Here is a 24,779-nt window from a genome sequence, read left to right on the forward strand (position 1 = left end):
AAAAAATTTGTATTTTTAACATTACTCCTCTCGTAAATACATGTTTGCTTACAATTAAGATTGTGTACAATATCCAAGTATTGCATTTGATACCGTTGGTATGGGTGGTTGAGATTTAAGTTAAAAAAAAAAAAAATTAAATTTTAAAAAAAAATTGTTAAGAGATGATTGGGATGAATTGTACGGTACAATTGCATTCGGATATCAATCCGTTTGTCTCGGTAGCATTTATTATCATAATAATTAGACAACTTTTTTGGAAAGCAATCTTTTTTTTTTTTTTTTTGTTGATAATTTTTGGTAAGCAGTCAACATCGTGGGAATGGGATAAAACGCGGTCGAATAATGTTATTCTATATACCATGCGAAAACGTACAGTGGTACAGGTGCCAGCGTCGCGCTTGACTTTTACTGTCAATTGTCACGTGGATCCACATCCAGTTCATACATAACATCATTGTAGTTTGAGTTGGACTTCCATTCACTGAGCGCTTCATTTGTTTTTTTGTACTCTCACTGTGTCCAGTAGCTCCATACTTCTTCATGTGTGTAGTTTGAGTTGGGTTCACTGAACTTCCAACTTCTATTTGGATTTCATTTTGTACCTGAATTCATGTCAGGACCACCCTCATCCATGTTTGCCTTTACCTTCTTCTATGCTCTCTTAATCATCACTAGCCTTGTTAATGTTGCTCATGCCCAGAATCAAACAAAAGCTGCTACAGATCCTAATGAAGGTGCATTCATCTCTTCTCTCTCTCTCTCTCTCTCTCTCTCTCTCATGTCTCTAAATGTTGTTTTTTTGCTTTTTTAGACTGTATTCAATTATGTTCTGCGTAGAAGGTCACCCTATCATCTTTAAGATAAGCACATATCTATACTAATTGCAGTAGAAACATTAGCAAATTATCGAACATTATTGAAGAAAGGGTACTGATAGAAAAATCAAGAAAAAACAAAGATAGGAAAAAAGAAAAGAAAAAGAACAAATCTAGGGTACACCCAATCTTACACCAATTTATTGACTTGTTTTGCCTGGTACAAATTTTATAGACCCACCATTTTTCATCAACCACTTAAAATCGCACAGGTTTGCAAGTTGTGAAATTGGGTGTAAAAATGGTTGGGTCTAGGTGGACTGGAAATTTTTTTTTTCAATTATTTTCACATCCTCTGTCCCATAGCATTGCCACTTCATTGACTAGCCCACCACAAGTCAAAAAACCCAGGGCAGGGAGTGAGGTTTTCGGTGTTGTTAGACTTATTGGATTAGGAATTTTGCAAATGAGTACAAATGGTATATACCTTCTACATGGCCATAAGTTCACTTACAAAATCAAGAGTAAAATGAATCTATGATATCACACAAATTTAGAGTCCTAAATTGGATCTCTATCTCTCAGTATTCAACTATTGTCTGTTGAAAGTCCTATTCAATTCCTCTTTCTCCTGATTTGCCACATTAAACACAATGGAACTATATTCCATATACCTTATTTCTGAAAGAGTTGGACATTCGTAATTGAAACACTCCTCTCACTCTTTTAGGCAGCACACCAGTTTATTTACCAAAACCACAAAACAAAATTATATCACTCCATCACAAATGGACTATTCATAAGCAGGTGACCAACATAAACACCATTTTGGTTGCAAATATTACACTAATTTAAAATAAACAATACCTTATTTAGAATAAAGCATAACACATTTTGGCATTCTTGGAGAATTGAATCTGAAATTTCTATTCCCACATTAGTGCCTTAGCCAACTATTTAACCATGCAGTTTTTTTGGGAAACTTAATTCAAAATACAATGTGCCAGATAATTAAATTATACTTTGACTTTTTGGTGATTCTCAACAAATCGAAAACCAAGTTTTGAATGGTGTAACTAAAGTTTCTAAACTGCTTTGTTTTCTTTTATAAAAGGAGGAACTAGTTCTTGATTTGTTGCATTATAAATTAGTCAAATTGAATTAAATTCTTAATAATTTTAAACACCCAAAGTGGTTTGCATTCTAGTCTAGTGAAACTGAATAAAGACCCTATCTAGTTCAATGTTGATTTTAAGGATTGATTTAAAACTAACAAACTATATATCCTTCAATTACAATACATCCCATAAGCTTAATAATGACTCTATGTTATTATTTTATCTTTTCTAGTCTTTGCGGAGTAAATTAAGGCATTGATTAACCATTTAAGATTGAAAAGATAGCTTCATCACAGAGAGTGTAGCTCTATGCTGTTTCTCAGGTTGACTAACATGTACATAGCTTTGAAATTTAATTGCTGCAGTGAGAGCTTTAAATTCAATCTTTCAAGAATGGAAGATATCAGCAACCCTGGGTCAATGGAATTTAAGCGGGGAGCCATGTACTGGTGCTGCAATCGACAACACCAGCTTTATAGACGTTAATTACAACCCCTTTATCAAATGTGGATGTTCATACAAAAATGGCACCGTATGCCATATCCTTGAACTGTAAGTTTTTGCTCAATGCAATTCGTGTGTTTACACTTGTCTCTGGGGTTTTTAATGTAAATATGCTCATTATATAGAAAATAATAGTGCTCTCCATTTTCACCTTTTCATATTACTCTGAGTTGTCAGTACAAAAATAGCCTTATAAGTGCTCTCAATGATGCACCATTAAGACAGACCTTGTTTTGGTCTTTTACCCTGATGGATTGATCTCTTTCTTACTAGCTATGGAAACCAACAAACCAACATTACTTTAGCTAGTACTACTTTCAACACACACACACACACGCGCGCACGTTTTTACTTATGTTGATGTAATTATTGAAATAATTTGGGAAATTTTATAGGTTAAGAGTTATTATACAAAGATAATAAGTGAAAAAAAAAAGATCTAAATATTTCTTTTTCCTTTTAGAAAATAGATCCATTCGAGCGGTTTGAATCTAAAAGTAACTCAAAATAAACATAAAAAGGGGTGAGGCTATAATAATATTTATGGGTGGCATCTCATCATAATTTTTCTCATATATATATATATATACTTTGTAGTTGGGAAAAATATATTAGAGTGGGTGAAATAGAAATAAAAAATTGCTTTATCTCCTCCCATCACACTAAGTTTTCTATCATGTCTTGCCATTCCGCATGTCAATGTTTGGTGGTTGTAGTTGTTACATAGAGCAAATGTTATGCTCTTCTAGAAGATACCATTGGTGAGTGCCTCTATTCTTGACTCTTCTAGAAGATATCATTGTTAGATATCACCATTAGAATATTCATTGTGATATTTGTAAATTTTTCTCTTATATATATGGAATGGATTGGCTAAGATACAAAAATAAAAGAGCCTCCTTTCCTTTTTGCTCTCTTCTTATTTTTATTTACAGTATTAACAGTGATATTATATTTAAGAATAATCGCTTCACACAGTGTGCATACCCACTCCTTTCTTTGGGCTGTGCCAGGTGCAGGGATTAAACTATAATGGTCCATTTGGATTGAGGAGAGGGAGAGGGAGAGGGAGAGGGAGTAGAGTAGACTAGACTAGATTTGGCCCAAAATTAGCCTATTTTTAGCCAACTTTACTCTATTCCTCTCTACTCCCCCTCCTTCCCCGCTCCATCCAAACGGGCCCTAAGAGCAAATCTAATTCAGATTCAACTTGCAGACCTATGCTAATGCTCAGAGGTCTTTAGAGTTGGAAGTGATTCACAATTTAGCTTAGGTAGTCCTTTAACTAGTTATACAGTTAGGCCTTGTTCTTCCCGAACTAGATTCTAGGCTTTCAGGTTTGCTGGTTATGATTTTTCTCTTTACAATGCTTGCTTAATATATCAAGGATTATTGTGATAATACCATTTTACACCTTTGTGTACTTCACTAGTGTCAATGGAGATGTACTATGGGGTTGGACTCAAATTTTAAGATTTTCTTGATACAAGTGTGTATTGGTTTTCTTGAAATATGTTTTTAATTCCTTGTTTCAACTTGGTTAACATTTGTAAAGTACCTTTGGCAATTTATTATTTCCACTGACTCCATTTTCGATTATTTTGGTTCAAAAGGATTCCTTTTCCCTAGTAATTGGCATGCAGACTCTGAATGTGTGTGGTTACAGAGGTTTAAATTAATAGAGTTGTTAAGGACTAAGAAATGAGGAGATGTGGATTTAACAAAACCGAGAGGATTCAAGAGCTTGAATTTAGCATGTTTGATTCAGTTTTGTGCACTGTTGTCCTTGTAATTTTCATAGTTATAGGGATTTATTTTCATCTTTGGATAAAGTAAGATTTGGCTGGACCATAGCTAAATTTTGTCTTTCATGTTCAATGAATTACTTTGTTTTTTGATGCCAATGTAAGTACCACATGTTGGGCAATTTTTTTTTTCTACAGTGGAGCTCCATACAAACCACTCTCTCTTTCTTGTTATTTTTTTAAAATTTCTTTTGTTAAATTATTGTCTTTTATCTAACTTGCCAATTATAGTCTTGAGTTTTTCAACCTCATCAATGTCAAGGTGGTCTTTGATGTGTAGAAGCTTAAATTGAAAATGAAGAAAGTCCAAATTAGAATTATAATCTTCTTCTACATTTTCTTTTCAATTCATTAGTTTCTTCAAAACCAACGACTTTCTTGTTTGTGACCAAAATTTAGTATAATGCCAAAGTTCAAAACCTTCATTTATAATTACTTGAAAATCATGCATATTTGAATCATTAAAACCTTGTCTCATGATTCTTGGTGTTTGAATTTTCATGACAGGAAGGTTTATGAATTGGACGTTGTTGGTGTACTGCCAGACGAGCTATGGACTTTGACTTTCCTCACCAATCTGTATGGTTTCTTATTTGTATTTTGGTGTTCTTGAGCTGAACTGTATAATGGTGCACAATATCAACCTATTGAAATATTTGCTACTCCTATTTTTTGGAAAGTATATATACGTGTTGCCCTTTGCTTTATGTCCTACTATGGAAATTGGGTTTCCTTTATTTTTTACAGGGATCTGCGCCAAAATGTCTTAACTGGTCCCATCCCTGCATCCATTGGCAACCTAACTAGCTTGCAATACCTGTAGGCTCATCTAAACTTTGATTTCAAAGTACATATCTATTTTCAGTCATACTTATTTATTTCTATTTCTGGTGTTATTTATAACTTCTTTTTTCTTTTTCTTTTTTTGACTAGGAGCTTTGGCATTAATGCATTATCAGGAAAGCTTCCAAAGGAACTTGGGAAGCTTACTAATCTATTATCACTGTAAGTTGTTTTCATCAGTAACTCTGTTACATGTCTAAACTGGCAATTTGATGTTTTTGCAGTATAACGTGGTGATATCACCTTTTTTTATTTTTTTTCTCTAGTTCTGCTTAGTTGTGTTGTTATCGTCTTCATAATTTGGAAAATCTTTAATGCTATTGGCGATTTCGTATCCCCGCAATGACATCCTTCAATCTTGGTCACTTAGTTTGACAATATTTATTACTCTTGAATGAAACATGCGAGCCATACTATGATTCGGTATTAAAGTAAACAATTTGTGTGAACAATCATATTTGACACATACCATGTTTTCTAATTGCCATTGCTAGGTTTTGGTGAGTTCTTGTCACCTTCTACCTGGTTCATGTACTGAAAATTAATAATCTGAACCTAAGAGAATGTAATCCTTCAAATAATATTATTGATTTACTTGCCAATTTTGTAGGGCATTCGGGTTTAACAACTTCTCTGGACCTCTGCCATCTGAGCTTGGGAATTTAACCAAATTGCAACAACTGTAAGCTGTAAAACACTGTTGACTTTCTATTCAATTATTAGTGTGAACTTCTGTATCTTGATAGACTGCATTTGGTAGCCTGGATATGTAGGCTTTGGATATATTCTATAATAACTTTTAAATACAATGTGTTGTACAAAATAATCATTTCTTTGAGAGCAAAAAAAGAAAAAGAAAAAGAAAAGAAAAGAGAGCTTTAGTCCCTTAAATCCCAAGGAGCTGAAAAGCAATTTTTTGTTTAGTACATGAACAAGATTACGAATGTCATAATAATCATTTAACCATAATTCTACTATAGTCCAACAAAAAACATATCAACAAAACCCCTCATTTACCCACAAAAAGTGTATGTTGGGGTGGGTTTTAGAAAAAAATAAAAAACCCTATAAGGTATATAACTATTAAGTTGATTAAGGATATGTATTACAAAGCTGTAACTAATGTGAAAACAAGTGGAGGCATTACAAGTGAGTTTCCTATGATACTGTAAGTTTGCATCAAGTATCAACATAAAGTCCATATCTTTTTGTTGATGATAGTGTTTTAGTAGATTAAACTAAAAATAGAGTTAATGTCAAGTTAGAAATTTGAATAGATGCTTTAGAGTTTAAATGCTTTTGGCTAAGTAAGGCTATGACTAAAACAATATACATGGAATGTCAATATATTAAAGGTGCAAATAAAGATGAAAGGGTTGCATGATTTGATTTTCAAGAGATACCAAAGAGCAAGAGCTTTTGATATCCTGAATCAATAATTCATAAAAAATGAGAGATATCAAAGAGCAGGAGCTCACAATTTTTAAAAACATTAAAATCAAAATTAAGTTTTTTTCAAAAAGCCCCAATTATGCCTTAAATTTGCTAAAACATTCTATACTGTTCCAAAAATTTCACAAAAAATTTATTAGACTGTCTGAATAGAAAAATTGTCATATCTTTTTGCGCACACATCCAAATTAAGCAAGGCTAGTTCCATTGGAATCCTCATCATGTCAAGAGTCTAATGGAAAAATGTTGCTGCCAAAATAGCTGAAGAGATGCCATCAAGGGCAAACATAAACTGCTGTTTAAGTCTTTTGTGAAAACATGGTGGAAAAGACCTCTTAAAGCCATCTATGGGGTTATAATTAACGGGAAGGAACCCTATGGCTCTGATACCAATGAAATAGATGTTCACATGGTATTGCATCAAACTAAATTGGGTTTTGAATCTTACCATGCTAATTAGCTGAAACCCAATGAGATAGTATGAACTTTGGCTCCATTCTATGTCTTCCAAGCGTAACCAATAAATTCCACATCCTCCTTTTGCTTGTTATTGTGTATGTACAACAATATGGAATCCCAAGGCAGTCGTTTGATGGAACCCTAGAACAAGCAGAGCACTCTAGAGAGAAGGGAAAAGTAGGCTAGGGGTTTTTTCCTGTGGGTGGCTGGCTATGACTGAGGAAGGCCACTCTTTTTCACTTTGTCCAGAATAGCATATTGCAGTAAACCTTGGTGTTACATTTATTTTGATGGGCTGCCAACATATATGACCCTACAATTTAGGTTCATATGAGTGCACCTGCCTTATTGTTTTTTACACTCATCAATCATGATTGATGATTATTGCAGTTTTAATTCTGTAAGGAATGAGTATCATATTGCAACAGATATTTTTATTTTTTATTTTTATAGTAGTTTTCACCTTGACAGGTATGCTGATAGTTCTGGAGTCAGTGGTGAGATCCCACCAACATTTGCTAACCTAAAGAACCTAAATATAATGTAAGATAAATTAAATGTATTGACAAAAAATAAAAATAAAATCTGCTATCTTGTTTCCTTTTGTGCAAATATTTCTATTTGTCACAGGTTCGGATCAAACACTGGGCTCACTGGCCGGATACCTAGTTTCATAGGGAATTGGTCAAAACTTCAAATCTTGTAAGATGATATTATTAGAAAATTTCTCTTTATTTTTTCTTGATCACAGTACAAACTAGGCTTTCAGTACACTCTCTGTTGAAAACTGTTAAAATAGGATAAAAAATGTAGTATTCAAGTTTATTTTCAACAGCAAGTGTATATCTCCATAGTTTACTATCAGCTACCCCTAAATGTATTTGTAGGAGGCTTCAAGGAAACTCTTTTGAAGGCCCTATACCATCATCATTTTCCAATTTAACTTCTTTGACAGACTTGTGAGTATTTACATCTATATAGTTAATTTTGTTTATATATTGCAGGTCTTTGAGGCTAATAATCCCATTTATGATGTAGGAGAATAGGTGATTTATCTAATGGCAGCTCTTCACTGGCATTCATTAAGGAAATGAAGTCTCTAAGCATCTTGTAAGATTCCAGCTTACAGTCCAATGTTTTTAGTATTTAAATGTTGTGGGGTGTCTTGTATTCTGAAAAGTTTCTTTCAAAGGGGCCTTAGCTGGAAGCCAGAGGTCCATGGTGTTTGCCGTGGGCCCTAGGCTGGAGAGCAAGGAAACTCTATGCTGCTACTGTTGTATCAGAAAGTGAGAAACTTTTTGTTTGTGTGTATTTGCATAACACTAACATATAATTTCTTAATTTCCTTTAATTTTTCTTGCTTTAACAGAATCACATGTCCTGCAGGATTCTAAGGAATAACAATATTTCTGACTCAATTCCAGTTACCATTGGAGAATACCAATCATTATGGCAGCTGTAAGTTGTACTTGTTGATGGATGATTCTTTGGATAAAGTAGGGAGTAGCAATGTGCTAAGTAGAATATGTGTGTCTTCGTAGCACTCGAACCAGGAATTGGTCTTCTGGTTAATGGGTTAAACAACCTCAACCTGAAATGAACACATCTATGTGGATTATTTATACTAGAATCTGTAAAGTAAATCTAAATGAAATGATATAGTTTCTTGGTTACTTGCTTTGGATTTTCTAGGGAAGAAACTTGGTATAGCACGTATCTTTCTATAATTGAGTTTTGGGATCACTTCATTGTAAATCCAAGTTTGGTTCTTCTATGTTTTCCTAGACCCTGCAAAAGTGGGGAGCTTTGTGCGCTAGGTACAACAACCCCCCCCCCCCTCCCCCCCTTTTTTCTTCTCTTTTAAAGATTTTCCCTTTCTTGGGGCTGGTATACTGAGTGTGAGTTTAATTTCCTTAAAGATTTTTTGGGTTTTCAAAATTTGTTGTTACTTTCTATCATCTGTTATTTAGACAACCATGTGATTTTAGTTTCTTTGTCTTTCCTTGTCTAAGGGATTTGAGCTTCAACAGCATAACTGGGCAGATTCCAGACTCGCTTTTCAGCATGAATTCGCTCTCTCAACTGTAAAGTACTAACTGCTTAATTATATTATATTGCACCTGACATGTATATCTAGTGAATCATGTGTGTATTGTTGCCTCATGCTTAGGTTTCTTGGAAACAATAAATTAAATGGTACCCTGCCAGCATCAAAAAGTCCGACTCTTCTAAATATGTAAGTACAAATGATAATGTGTACCTAGCATCATTCTTTTGAATCTTTGGTTTGTTTGTATCTGTTTAAAAATAAAATTTGAAATTCCGTTTTTCGCTTGTACATATATCAGCTTGCTGGTGTTTGAAATAATAACCTGCTCTATGCAGAATGCATACAATTGTTTGAGGAAACTTGTAATGAAACTCCCAGGCATTTGAAAGCTCTTAACTTGAATGCCCCCAAATGGATTTTGCATCCATGATCTCTTTTGTATTAACCAAGGGGGAAGTTGAATCCCCACTGCTTCCTTGAAAGAGAGATGTCCTTAACATAATTTCTTAATCACCATTATGCTATGCTCATAGGATAAATAATTTTATGAAATTTTCAGTATAATCCAATGGTATGACTTAGTCTAAAGAATCTTCCTATTCATGATTCCATAGAAGCTTTTAATTCATCTTTTATAGTCATGAATTGTATTTTAATTCTATAAGTCTATTTAACAATTTCAATTTAGCTATCAAATTTCTTATATTGTAATTGTCATAGTTACTCCCTGTCCCTATTCTTTTTGTTTATCTTTATAAACAGAACTTTTTAAGCAATTTTTTTTTTTACTTTAGGTCTAAAAACAAAATCATAAGTTTCCAAAATTACTTTAAAATTTTTTTCAATTTTTTTAAGGGAGACAACCTTTTAAGTTTCAAGGGAAATTTTGCAAAGTTATAAAAATATGTACGTTCATTATAGAAATTGGACATCTATTTTGTGATATATATATATATATATATATACATACATACATATGTGTATATATATATATATATATATATACATATTAAAGGATGGACAAATAATATGGGATGAAAGGGAGTACATTTATCGTGAGAGATGACTTATAAACTAGGATGCACGGACACAGACACGGATACAGGTACGATACGGTGACACGAGCAATTTTTGAAAAATTATAACATGATATGGGAGATTGGACACAGGTACAACATAGGTATGACACAAATACGACACGAGTACGACACTCAAATGAAGTGTCCATGCATCCTATGTAACGCCCCAAAATCAAAAGCAATAAAATTCTATTTAATCTGAAAAATCCATAAAAATGTTAAATAAAAGAATTCAACAACCCAAAAATTTCATCACAAATGTCAGAGCTCTAAATCCACCAAAAATTAAAAACATCCTCAAAATAATTCTCCAGTACAATGTTTAATACCATAAAAATAAAATAAAATAAAATCTTCAGTCCCACAAATACTTCGTAACTGTTTACTCCCAGTAATCTCTACTCCAATAATCCCTCTAATGTATCTGTAAGGGGAAAAATAAAGGGGGGTGAGATAACTCAATAAGTGAAAATCACTAACATTGGGGTGTGGGAACAACCTTTAAAAAATAGTTCTTACAAATAATTCATTACTCCTACCTCATCAATATTTTATCAGCAAATATTTCATATAAAAGAAGTAATAATCTTTATATAGTGAGCCATCATAGTATATATATATATATATATATATATATATATATATATATATATCAATACCATCACAAACACAATTTCCTAGGCTTTACTTGTGGTCAACGTTTACGCCCCGTTGACAGGGTTGTGCTATCCCCTTTTCTAGGACTGGAACCTCCTTTTCATCCTCTTTCTTAAGGATGGTTCCTTTGGAACCTAAAGGTGCACTCCCTTGCTAAGGAGCTTCCTTTTTGGATCCTCAATAGTATACTCCCTTGCTAAGGAGCTACCAAATGCGCACTATCCCATTTTCTGGGATCGTCCCCTTGCTAAGGACTAGCTGCAGTATGATTGTCCCTTGTTGAGGACTAACACAATACTGAGCTTTTAATCACGACTTGCCATAGGTTTTCAAAACATATTCAAGATGCTCACAAAAATAATCCATTCATAATTCTCAAAAATATAAGAATATATTCACACATACAAATTTAAATAAATTTAGGTTTTCCCACAAGTTTTTCATAAAACGAATATTTAATGTGCACATCAAGCAATTATAAAATATCCATTTATATATATAGACTAACAACATATTTCTTTGATATAAAATAGTTTAATAATCAACACTGTTTGGAAAAACCCCCATAATTAGCAAACACCACTTACCTCTTATTTGCGTAAGTAAAAGAAATCAACTACCCTTGAGTCGCAATAAATCAGTAGAATTAGAACCTAGCAACACCAAAAGTAGGTCCATTAATACACAATTCCCACTTAACAATCTGTTTCCGCATTTAAATGGTTTAATCTATCAACATTAAAGCCTACGGAGGTCTTTAGTTTCTTTGAAATACTCTTCAGCTGTGTCAGATTTTGGGCTTACAATTACTGCTGCAAAATCATATCTTTTTGGCTCTACCTAATCAGATTTGGCTTAAAAAATATTGCTGCATAATCAGATTTTTGAGCTTAAAAAGTTGCTGCATACTCAGTGGCTTAGAGATGATAATTAGTGTCACTAGAATGATGCAATGGTAGGTATCTAATAACATAATGCAGCCTTTTTCCATTACTATAATCCTAGCTATGCATGAAACTTTAATATGGCAGAAAAGTGGACATGTGATCAACCTAATTTATACCTTAATTTATCAATCCAAAGGCGCATAATTCCCCTTGATGCCGCCAAAACACAAAGAAATCGCTGGACATGTATTGAATAAGGACAAGGTGAAGATACGTGGCAGATGGGTGGTGATGTTTACTGAGGCCATATACGGTCACATAATGACCACAAAACACCATTTTTCTATTAACATAATCATAGCCTTAGATCCATAACAGCAGCCCCTATTTTTTTTTTTTTTTTTCTTTTTCTATTAGGTACGCCACTAACAGATTCTTCCTATAAGAGTGGGAACAAAAGCTAGCCATTGAGTATTACAATTTTCCTAAGTTTAGAGCAGAAGAGAGCCGTACCTTTAGTCTCCACTCCCAGCCACAGTAAAGCAAAGCAAGGTTTAGTAGTGTGATGCGGCTGAAGCAAAAGGAAGCTCCATCAGTAAATACACGTGTACTTAAGAGGAAAAAGGCTAGGGTTTCAAAGCCCATATATTTATTTATGCCACCTCACTTGAGCTTCATATTATATTTAATATCTTAGGCCCAAATCGATTTAATTCATTTAATTGTAGGCCTCCTTTATAATTTACGTATAATAATTAAATTGGTATCAAAATTATGGGGTGTTACATCCTAGCTTATAAATGTAGATGTTTACCAAAATTATTTGCATATAATAATATTCTCTCTTTTGTCTTATATTTATTTTTCGTAAGTGATCCTCATTAAAACACAAACCACACACGCCAAAAGTAAATTAAAGGCGGAAATTGAAATAGAATAAGGATGTGGTTTTCAAGATAGAAATTGCAAGGTAAAATTGAAAATTAAGTTCAACAGAGATCTTTAACCTCCAAAGTGGCGTTTCTCAATTAGTTTTAGAAATGTGGATTGAAGTTTATTTGGGAGTTGCTCTTCCTTGAATTTGTTGGTACACACCCTTCATCTTAATCTTGAAGCTTTTCTATTGGTCTATTTGAATTTTTTGCCTTGCAAAAATGTAGATATCAATGAAGATTGTAACATCAGCTTGCGTTGCTTCATCGGGGAAATATGAAGAAATTTAGGATTTTAGATTTGAATTAGTGCATTATCTAGCTTATAATCAAAAGATTAGATGGATGGGTCAACTAATATCTTATACTAACCATGGTGTTTATGTTAATTTACTGCAATATGGACTCATCATTCTCGTAATTTGCTTGCAGAGATTTGTCCTACAATTATTTAGTTGGGAGCTTTCCTTCTTGGATCAACGAAAAAAATCTTCAACTGTATGTTTTCTATTATTTGTTCCTTTGTTTTCCAGGTATATTTAGTAATTTTCTAGTTTACACATAGGTTGATATTCAACGTACTTTCTGAACTTAATGACCTACCTCTAGATCAACTTTTTTTCTTTTCTTTTTAAATCATGTAAAAACTTTCATTTCCTATATGGTTTCGTATTGCATGTATGCCTAACCATTCGAAGCTAACATTGAGCTGTCATGGGATACAATATGCAGCAATTTAGTTGTCAACAACTTCACTATCGGAAGTTCAAACAGCAGGTGATTCTCTTGATGCTATTTTTCACTTGTATAGCATGAGCATTCCATAATGAATTGTTACTCACATTTGAGTTACGATGTTATTGTACCTGACCATAATTATTATTGTCTTGTTGTATTCTGGCCATTGACGCCTTGACAATCTTGTACAGTAATGTTACTATAAGAAATATTCTTGATGCCTTCAACATGCTATTGTGTCCCTCAGATATTTTGAAATAATTATATGAAAACATAATTTTTCTTTTCATTTTATATTTGTTAGAACCATAATGTTTTTCCAACTTTAAATTAATAAAAATTAGTTGATGTCTGATATGTAAATTTGTATTTGACATAATTATGTGGTGGCCAAATGAGGGCCAAACTACCCTTCTGGTCCCCCAATAATTGGGGTAACTTTAATTTCTTCAACTATTAATTGTGTTGATTTTGTTCCTCAACTTTCAAAATTGAGTCACTTTTATCCTTAGTCAAGTCAATTTCTAAGGATAAAATTAACTTGATTTTCAAAGTTGAGGGACCTTGATTTGGAAAGTTGAAGGACAAAATTGGCACAATTAAAAATTTACACAGACCAAATTGAAACTGTGGCAAATGTATTAGGACCAAATTTTTTGTTTGGTCTTAAACAAGTGCTACTCTTATTTCCTTTTGGGCACAATCTCTACTTTCAAAAAGTCAAAGAATCTTCATCTTTCCATATTATCTCTACCTACTCAGTAAAACAACTAAGACACTCATTAAAAGTTTTGCCACCTTTTGACATGTTAGTAGATCATTGTAGTAATTCTCATTCATAAAAAAGTGTTTTCATCTCAAACTAAGGCAATCATTTTGGGACAATGAGTAATAAATATAAATAACTATATAAGTCTGTATTTTTCTTAAAATTAGATCTTATTGTTGATGCAGACAATTATAATGGGTTTATATGAAATGGAAATAGAAAAAAGTAGAACAACCACCACAAAGGAAACACAATTTACGTGGTTCAGCCTTTTGCCCATAATCAGTGTTGTTGTTGATGAGAAAGTTTAACTTAAAAATGAGGGAGATTACAATGGTAGTACACTTGTAACCCAAACCCCAAATACACCCAAAATTCTCACACTGGTGTTAGCACTTCAAAAGCCTAGAGAAAAGTAAGACACTTTGCTGAATATATGGCATAAACAAAAATAGTTTCCAAATCCTTTACAAAGTCATTGATGTGGAAATTCTAATTCAACAAGATAATCTTATACGGGTATTCCTTTTTTCTTCATTTGAAGGGTGTAGAGACATTGCTCTATCTATATACAGTGTGATGGTATATAGTAATGATCTGATGGGGGGTCTTTTTTTTAATCATGCCTAGCTATGAACCCTTTCTTTAGCCACTATCCCTTTATCTTCAACTAAGTGTGACTCCATATTCTGAAATTCGTAGTCACCAAATAGTGAGGGAGAGATAGAGAGATTGAAGGAATCAATAGGATACCTTCATTATCCTCAAAACAATTTATTTTGTGCTGTCAATGACTATCAACTTATAACTCAATCCCTCTTTGTTGTGGGAACATTCATGTGAAGAGCATGCTTGCATATTTAACATGGTACATTTCTTGTTACAGGAGTAAATTAATCCCAATGGTGACATGCACATAAATTAGAAAGTGCCGCTTAATTCACTAGTGGTTGATGTGAAACAATATTTATTTCTTTTCTTAAGTGTAATTCTTTTCTGCTTTCAGTGGTTTGCCTTCAGGTTTGAACTGTCTTCAGCGGAACTTCCCTTGCAATCGAGGGTCTGGAAGTGGAATCTGTAAGCACAATTGAGAGCTAATCCTTCTCTTAAGAATTTTATATTGGAATACATGAAGGAGAACAATCTTCTCAAGGACTAAAAATTTTATTATCAATGAAGGAGAACAATCTTCTCAAGGACTATAAATTTTCAAGAACATTGTTAAACTTAATATTATCAACTGAACTTGTTCCTGATTTATTTTATTATCTTGGTATATATGATCAGGAACTAATCCTTGCATAGGCATTGATAGTCATGAAAAATTAATGATATTTTCCAGTGACCAAGTCTATCACTTATTGTAAAAATCATCATTGTAGCACTTTGTCAATAATCATGATATAGTGTTGATGAAAATACAAGGTTCTAAAATGCTATTAGTGCTAATAATTGATTCTCCACTTTATGTATGTTGATTTCTATTCTATTTTAGACAATGGAGGAGCCATAAAATTTTGGTTGGGGGTGCCAGACTATTGGTATTGATAAACTGATCAAGATAAAATCAAAAAATATAATACACAATTTTTAGTACAAGTATATACGTGTATGCAAAATATATATATATATATATATATAATACTAGATTAAGTTTTAACTCATAAATATACTGTAAACTTTTTAACTTTGATAATATGTGTGTGGGTGTTATAAAAAATTGATGGAGGGGGAATTGTGGGATTTAAATCTTTTAGCACTTGGCTCATAAAGCAAATTTTATACTATGGTCCAAGACTAATGCATAGCTTGGGATGGATGAAAGCCATGCAGTGTACTTAAATTGAATGTGCTATGTAATCCAAGTGATTAGCTGTTAACTACTTTTTGTATTTTGTGCTAGGTAACCAATTGGTAAGCCATTTTATTCTATAGAAGGAAAACTCTGGCGTGATTTCACAGAATTTGCTCTACCCCTTCTCAGATTTTATGATACATAAAACAAAAAAAATGCATGTAAATAACCTTCTACAGTTGACCCTAAACTGAATAACATCCTATTAGACATTATTGGGACTGCTAAAACCCAAGAGACCCTTAAAAATAAAAGTTATGATACAATAATTTTGATCAACCTCTCTGTATCTCATCCTACAACCCTTCTGTAGACTCCAATTCATTTATTGTCTTTTTAAATTACAAATCTCCATTCAAATGAGTCTAATCCAGACCTTCATCTTGAAAGTAGGAGATATGCTGTTGATAATTAACTGTTGTGTGGCCACAATCTACATGCTCATTATTTTATAAGTTTACTTCAATTACTTAAATTGAGGCCCATACATCCCTTTTATATGATAGAGGCATTGGCTGGTGGAGTGGTTAACTTCTTCTTGAATATACGTGTGGAGAAAATGAATTCCCATGTTATCGAACTCTATAATAGTCAGATACATGAGTTCCTCTTCCGTGCAAGATTTATGGGATATTAATTTAAGTGGAATGTTTGAGTGTGAGAGAATTTTAATTTGTCATTTGTTGCAATGGAAAAGTTATATCTGCTATGGGCAAAAGTGAATCCATCATGACCAAGTGACCAGCTACAGTCCAATTTTTAGATTCTGTCTCTGTAAAATAGGTTCCTAGATTGCATTGGAGATTTAAAATTCAAGCTCAAGCAAGTCCTGACTATATCTGTAACATGCATACAAGCAAATCAAGACATGCAAGTCCTGACTATTTTATTTATTAAAATAGCTTTTCTGAAAATATATTGATAAGTGATGTTATATTGTAATGCAGATTATAATTTTTCAATCAAGTGTGGTGGTCCGCAGATCACTTCTTCTGGGATTGTGTATGATAGTGATAACGAGACACTTGGTCCAGCTACATATTATGTGACTGACACAAAGAGGTGGGCAGTTAGCAATGTTGGATCTTTTCTTGAGAGCACCAATCCTCAGTATGAAAGTTCTACATCTTCTCACATTACAAATACTTCAGATTTAAGGCTGTTCCAGACAGCACGAAATTCTGCTTCTTCATTAAGATACTATGGCTTGGGGCTGGAGAATGGCAATTACACTGTGATTCTCCAGTTTTCAGAGACAGCTTTCCAAGGTTTATTTAGGTGGAACACTCTCGGGATACGCCTCTTTGATATTTATATCCAGGTCTCTCTTATATAGTTGAATCGTTTTAGAAAATCTGTATTTAGTGCACCTTTTAAACTGATATCTTTTGGACACAAACTCCTTGTTAACTATTAGTTGAGTATGACTTTTTTATATTTTATGAAATATTATATATATATATATATATATGTATATTTGTGAGTACTAAAGTATGACGATAATCAAATGCCTCAACCTGGAATCATAATGATTTGGCTAATTCATTGTTTCTAGGATAACTTTAAAATGTGATTTATATTGAGTTAACTCCTGAAGTTGTTAGTAAATCTAGAAATCAGTAACAGTCACGGTGTTCTTATGCATTCTCAAAAGTTTAGTCCAGTACAGCAGGGCCCTGTGCAATTTCTTGAAAGCATTTTCCCAATTCATTTTCTTAACAGAAACAATTCCAATGAGTAAAATATTTCCATATCAGGAATGTGTCTATAATCAGGATAAATTATTACAATTGAGTGCAACAAAATACGTCCCCTATGTTCCTTAAAAATTATCTGACTTCTGCATTTCATTTTTTTCCAGGGGAATCTTGTTTCGAAGGATTTTAACATACAAAAGGAGGCAGGTGGCGTCACATTTAGAGCTGTCCAGAAGGGATTTAAGGCTCAGGTATCTGAAAACTATATGGAAATCCATCTTTTTTGGGCTGGGAAGGGGACTTGCTGCCTACCTTCTCGAGGTACTTATGGACCTACTATTTCAGCTATCAGTGTAACTCCAGGTAATAGAATTTGAAATTATTAAGATGTTCAATGGGAAATTTGATTACCAATGTTGGGATTCAACTTTCTTCAATTCTGCACAGAGAACTGGATGTCCAGTTCCCTCTACAATATGCTGCAATGTCAAAGAGCTCGGGCATGTTGTGGCATCCGCCTAATCTGTGAAACAACTGTCACACAAGACAATTGTCATTTGAGCTTCTGGACCTATTGTAGCATAGATGTCTATTTTCACATTAAAAGATCATCGTTTGTAAAAGGTGGCTTTCCACATTAAAAATAGGGACTCAGAATGTCTCCTTTGCAAGCATTTTATCTCATGAAAATAATGGTTCTTCCACTTTATTGAATTCATGTTTTGAAAATCCCACTGTCATATTACATGTTCTTTATGTTCTTAACATGTATGCCAATTTTCATACCAATCGATTGTTATTTCCCATTTGATGTATGAACTCATCTTTTATTCATTATTCTAAACAAAAAAAACTTAAATTTAAACAATTGATTAATAATATAGCTATTAACTTTTGATCATCTTGAAATTTTGCAAGCATGTAAAATATATGAAAATGTAATCCAGCAATAAATTTGTTTAAATCAGGTGTAACTTGAACCCAACCCTATATATATTGGAACGTAGTCTATATATTATTTGAAGTTGTGTTTTAAACCCTTTGAGAGTATATTTGTAATGTGCATAATAATATTTTGAGTATAATAATACCGGTGTTAGGGTTAATCAAATAACCCAACACAGTATTTTTCTCCAAAGGTCAACATGTCATCAAAGCACACTTTCCGAAACTTGCATCAACAACCTTCAAAAAACTTGTGAGAATGAAAGAAACTTGGTATTCCTCAGTTGTGCATCATATTTTTCTCTATACTATTATTTATCAAGAAAAAGAGAATGAAAGAAATTTTCTTTTATTAGAGCTCAATAAAACTGCTGAGTTGGGGGCAACTTATGCTATAAGTCATTTTGAACACTTCACCTTTTAATTTCCAAAGATCTTATGTGGTGTGGAATGGCAAAGAGAGCTGCATATCCAGTTCTTGTGAAATTTGAGAAGATCCTAGTACCTGATTTTCCAGCTTACTAGTTCCATCTTATGAAATACTGACCTTTTTTTACAGATTTCATACCTACTGTCAGTAACAGCCTTCCAACCAGAAAGAAGAATAGGACTGGTCTGATTGTGGGGATAATTGTTGGTGCAGTTGTAAGCTTTCTTACAATTTTTGCAGTATTGTGCTTTTTTCTCAGGAAAAAAGGAGTGCACACCAAGGAAGATGAAGGTAAACTGAAACTCTGTTGTATAACGATGAGAGTTGTCTGGCTTCTTGACTGTGTGGTATTCTGAAGATTCAAAACTAGTGTGTTTCCTGTGTAAATCAGTTTCTTTAATGTTGGGGATGGAATTTGGATGCTGCATCTTATGTCCAAGCTAAAATGGAAACATTGGTGTCTCATTATAGTTTTATGTACAACAAGAATGAGATATAAGTGAGAACTATTTTGTATGTGAATGTGCCTAACAATATATAAGTATGTATCTATGTATTTGTGTGTGTGTGTGTGTGTATGCACACATATACAAAAACTAGAGAAGAAATTGATTTCCACCCCTAAAACACATGTATTTTTAAACTTCAGTATGGTCTTGCAACAAACTTTATAACATTCAGCTAAACAGATTCTAGACAAAACACATTTTGGTGGTGTTTTACAAAAACAGATTTCTTATTAAAACAAGTTAATAATTAAAAGGTATTGCAACATTTTTGCAAAAATAAGCAGTCTGATCTTGTTTGTTATCTGGTTTCAAGAGGTATTTATGTTTAAGAACCATATAAGCAAATTAATCATAACCTGAGTTCATGTTGAATATGTAGATTTCCTTGGGATAGATGCTAGACCATACACTTTCAGTTACAGCGAACTAAGGACTGCTACAGATGACTTTAGTCCTTCTAATAAGCTTGGAGAAGGGGGATTTGGACCTGTGTATAAGGTTAGTTATTGTTTTCAAGAATCAAGCTAACATCGAATGGAAATATAGTAGGTTAGATCTTGTTATATCTTGATGAATACCTTAAAAAGGCAAGGAAAAGAAATATGGAATCTACCTGAAATCAAGAAACTCCTCAGAGAAGTTTCTTATTCTAATATAACAAAACTTGTATAGTACAATGTATATCTATAAGAAAGCTTCTTTGAAAAAGAAATTACAAAAACAACATTAAATTTCTTATGACTATGTTGATCAATTAAATTAACATAATTAAATAAGTTAAAATGATATAACTAAATTTGGGGATGAAAAAAAGGTAAAAAGACTGAAATTATGGATTACAAACTATTCACATAGATATCTAACAATCCTACTTCTTGACAGATTTCATATAAACTTGTTCTGCCCAGTAGCCTATGTCTTTGCCACAAACTTAAGTATCTTGAAATGGCCTACCAATAACCAATCACAGCTTGCAATGTCACCTTCCCCTCTCTCTCTCTCTCTCTCTCTCTCTCTCTCTCTCTTGCAATAAGTTGGAGGCTGGGGGGATTTGAACACAGGGTTCATCCCCCACTGGGCAGTGCACCAAGCCACGAGGCTGTTGGTTTGGTTGGCCAAATGTTGGGCTATGTTTTTCCAAGTCACTGCATTATAATAATATGTTATTTTATTTTCTTAGTTGCTATAAAAAGCCATTTGATGGATGAATGAAATCCATTTGTATGCCCCATGGCTGAAATTCAGTTGAAAGGTCTATAATGATCTATGCAGGTGCTAAATGCTAATAGATAAAAGGTGATTGAAACCCACAAACTGATCGTCTTACCAAAAATCTCTTAAGAACATTTCAACTTGATATCTGTAATTCAATTTCATGGTTCAAAAGCTTGAGAACTTGATAGAAAAATGACATTGGTTCATTAAGATCCAAGCTGTCAAAATGCTGACACCGCTAATTTTATTTACAGTGAAAGATACAAATTGAATATGACATGACCGTAGAATTGTTCATTTAGAGCTTATTGTTTGCCTTCAAATTGTTTTCTCTGCAGGGAACTCTTATTGATGGCAGAGTAATTGCTGTGAAGCAGCTTTCAGTAGCATCTCAGCAAGGAAACACCCAATTTTTAACTGAGATTGCTACTATATCTTCTGTACAACACCGTAATCTTGTGAAACTTTATGGATGCTGTACAGAAGGAGATAAACGACTTCTTGTTTATGAGTATCTGGAAAACGGGAGTCTTGATCAAGCATTATTTGGTAAGAGCATAAGATTTTGTTGAACTTTATATCTATTTTTCTAGTAAGTACAACACTGCAGATTTTATAACAAATGGTTTGCATGAGGCAGAACAAAGAAGTTTGAATATCAATTGGCCAACTCGTTTTGATGTATGCATGGGAATTGCAAGAGGTATAGCTTATCTTCACGAGGAGTCAAGGCTTCGAATTGTACATAGAGATGTGAAGGCCAGTAATATTTTGCTCGACTTAGAATTTATCCCCAAAATTTCAGATTTTGGTTTAGCCAAACTTTATGATGATAAAAAGACACATTTAAGCACCCGTGTTGCAGGGACATAGTAAGATTACTCAATGATTTTTATTCTACTTTTTGCTTCCGATATATATATATATATATATATATATATATAATACCTCATCTATTAATTATTGTTTTAGTGGGTATCTTGCGCCGGAGTATGCAATGCGTGGGCACCTTACAGAAAAGGTTGATGTGTTTTCCTTTGGTGTTGTGGCTTTAGAGATTGTAAGTGGCAGGCCTAATGCTGACTCAAGCTTAGAAGAAGAGAAGCTATATCTTCTTGAATGGGTAAGAAGAATATTATTATAATCTTTATTAGAGTCTTCTTTTCTATTTTTTTATTGGTAAACATTGACCCATTCAGAAGTTCCAAATCATCCCGACTCTAGCATTCACATTAGACTTATGATAGTTTAATTCAGTCTCACCCAATTTTATTTTGGTTAAAAAAAAAACAATGAAGGGCCTTTGAAACAAAGGTAGCAACAGGGGATTCTTCGTCCATAAGAAATAGTATCAACTTTATTCTGTTTTCCATAGAAACTACAATGATTTCTGTTACTCACATGATAGGGTATGAAACAAATACGTTCCAATGGTAATCTAAAGCTCTTTATGATTTCCAAGATATGACTTCTATATTTTGTTTTTCCTTTAGTTTGTATTGTTTATATTTCATGATGACCCCAACTTTTGTCATTTACACTATTTTTCTTTCTCATTAACATGTGAATCCTGATGTAATTCCAAAATCCATTTGCCATGTTTTCTCAAAAAAGAGAGCTTGGTCAAGTAGAATGGAGTAGTTTTGTTAAGCAGCCCCTATATTGATGTTATGTTACATATATAAAGGCTAGTTCGAGACTGTATTACAAATATTTAGGTGTATAGTGTTCCCCATTTATTATACTTAACATATACACACTGTCAAAGTATATTTATATCTCAATTGATATGAATACAGTACATAGAAAATTCACACTCTTACATGGTATTAGAGTTCTTGTAACCAACCCATCTTCTGCTCCCATTCTTTTCGTTCAATTTTTTTTTTTTTTTTTGAGTCGAGGTACTGCCTTCTCCATCGCTGCTGGCTTCTAATTATGATGAGACATTTATCCCTGGGGTTTAACCTACCACAATTTGGATTTTTCTAAACTTTATTTTCTCTTTTAATTGGTCTCTTCGGAAGCTAGATATTAAAAATGTGTTTCTGCATGGATTTCTTGCGGAAACTATCTTCATGACTTAGCCTCCAGGCTGTTCCATCCTAAACTTCCTCACCATGTTGGTCAGCTTTGCAAGGTGATCTAATGCCCCAAATAGGCCCTTCATGCTTGGTTTCCACAGTTCAATTCCTTTATCCTTCAGTTTGGCTTCCAGATGAGTCAAGCTGATCACTCCATGTTTGTGTACTACCACTCCTCACAGATGTTAATGATCTTGCCCTAAGAGGCAATACACCATCTCTGCTTGCCTCCTTTATTTCTACCCTTGGCACCTCTTGGCACCAAGTTTGAGATAGAGGACCTTGATCCCTATCATTACTTTCTGGGTCTTGAGATAACCCCTTATGCACTGGCTCCATCAATCTCAAACTTGATATACTATTGATATCTAATGTATGGTTGATGCAAACCCTGCAGCACTCCCTTGAGCACCAAGTCATAGCTCTTTGCTTTAAAGGATGATCCTCTTTTTGATCCTACTGAATATTGTTACCAAGGGCCTCTACACCCCGAGAGTTATCTTTAACAAACTGCCTTAAGTGGCATTCATAATTTGTACTGAAACTTGTGATAAATGTATTCATAATTTGTACATATCAAAGTGAATATATCTCTGATGCTACTCTAGTGAAATAGACCTTAAGAGTTTCTCTTGTCAAAAGTATTCCACTAACGATTGTCACTTTCCTGCTTCTTAGGCTTGGCATCTACACGAAAACGAACGTGATATCGAACTGGTGGACTCGAAATTATCTGAGTACAGTGAGGAAGAAGTGAAACGAGTGATTGGAGTAGGTCTTTTGTGCAGTCAGGCATCACCAATGCTAAGGCCATCAATGTCACGTGTGGTGGCAATGCTTTCAGGAGATGCTGAAGTGAGCACTATAACTTCGAGGCCGGGATACTTGAGCGATTGGAAATTTGATGACAAAACCAGCTTTATGAGTGATGTTAAAACCGACAGAACTGATACTGGCCTATACAACATTGCAACAAGCACAAGCATGTTTGGTGATTCACAACCTTCACCAGTGCTTGCAACTGTACCTATGCTTCATGATGCTGTTGGAGAATAGACCACAATTGGTTCTTGCTTTATTTTCTTCTTTCTTTCTTATGTTTCCTAGTTCTTTCTCTTTTTGAAGATAAATATAAAAAAAAAAAAACAAAAAATAAAAAAATTTCTCATATTCTTTAACTCCGGATCTTGTATGTCATATCATATGGAAATCCAGTTGCTTGTATATTACAAATTCTCCTTTCTTTCCGTTTTTGTTCAATTTTGAAGTTATTCTGAACAGAGTCAAGGCAATATCAGTCCCCAATAAATTCCTGGGGTGACTGAATTCTTGGAATGTATAACAAAATGTAGTAACAATGAATGTGTAGAATGAATTATGTAGAGTCCTTGTCCCCTAACAAACAAAAGCACCTCGATAGTAAAACAATGTCATAGGACTTGCCTCTTGGAGCAAGTCAAAAGAACAATTGTTGAAAGCTACATCATTATAGTACTTGGGTATGTGCACACAAGTCTCTGTCCATTAAACCTGTTTTCTAAGAGTCCGTTTGGATAGAACTTATTGCTGAAAACTGAAAACTGAAAACACTGTAGCAAAATAATTTTTAAATGTGTAAATAGTACTGTGGGACCTATTTTTAATGAAAAAGTTACTAAAAAGTGCGTGAATAGTACATGAACAGTGCTTGCACAGTGACTTGTCCCTTAAAGTTGAAATGCGCAGTAAGAAAAAAAAAAGAAGAAGGAAAACTCTGAACGTGGACGCGTTCAACGCAATCCAAACAGATACTAAATCGACAGGTTGAACGTTTTAATGAGTTTGAATCAGCATTTGTCACCCTGTAAAAAAAAAAAAAAAAGTGTAGTTTGTTTGTTCCATGCAAGTAAAGTGATTTAATAGACAATGAAAGGTGTTGGATATATTATGGCTC

The 24,779-nt window shown here is 33.6% G+C and overlaps 1 protein-coding gene and 1 long non-coding RNA gene across 3 annotated transcripts; one reads left to right on the forward strand and one right to left on the reverse strand.

The window, feature by feature from the left end:
• Positions 1-416: 416 nt before the first annotated feature.
• Positions 417-24,094, forward strand: LOC142617151 (putative LRR receptor-like serine/threonine-protein kinase At1g56130). 2 transcript variants are annotated; one of them, XR_012840907.1, is made up of 24 exons: positions 417-737; positions 2,302-2,488; positions 4,753-4,824; positions 4,993-5,064; positions 5,179-5,250; positions 5,699-5,770; positions 7,471-7,542; positions 7,630-7,701; positions 7,887-7,958; positions 8,038-8,109; positions 8,386-8,457; positions 9,012-9,083; positions 9,170-9,235; positions 13,037-13,102; positions 13,337-13,381; positions 15,118-15,188; positions 16,914-17,287; positions 17,828-18,026; positions 19,168-19,329; positions 19,927-20,045; positions 21,101-21,311; positions 21,403-21,634; positions 21,818-21,885; positions 23,525-23,597. XR_012840907.1 is itself a non-coding variant. In XM_075789868.1 (24 exons), exons 1-24 carry the CDS (start codon positions 614-616, stop codon positions 23,900-23,902), a joined length of 3,105 nt encoding a protein of 1,034 aa, XP_075645983.1. In that variant the 5' UTR covers positions 431-613; the 3' UTR covers positions 23,903-24,094. The 2 variants fall into 2 exon arrangements, 1 of the variants encoding a protein (XP_075645983.1); XM_075789868.1 differs by having other exon boundaries at positions 431-737; positions 21,735-21,885; positions 23,525-24,094.
• Positions 10,424-12,233, reverse strand: LOC142617152 (uncharacterized). The gene is made up of 3 exons (XR_012840908.1): positions 12,186-12,233; positions 11,373-11,438; positions 10,424-10,552 (listed from the first exon to the last, which is right to left on the reverse strand). It is a non-coding gene; the product is annotated as an uncharacterized LOC142617152 (long non-coding RNA).
• Positions 24,095-24,779: the final 685 nt, after the last annotated feature.

The sequence above is a fragment of the Castanea sativa genome, chromosome 11, assembly GCF_040712315.1.
Source record: "Castanea sativa cultivar Marrone di Chiusa Pesio chromosome 11, ASM4071231v1".
Taxonomy (NCBI): domain Eukaryota; kingdom Viridiplantae; phylum Streptophyta; class Magnoliopsida; order Fagales; family Fagaceae; genus Castanea; species Castanea sativa.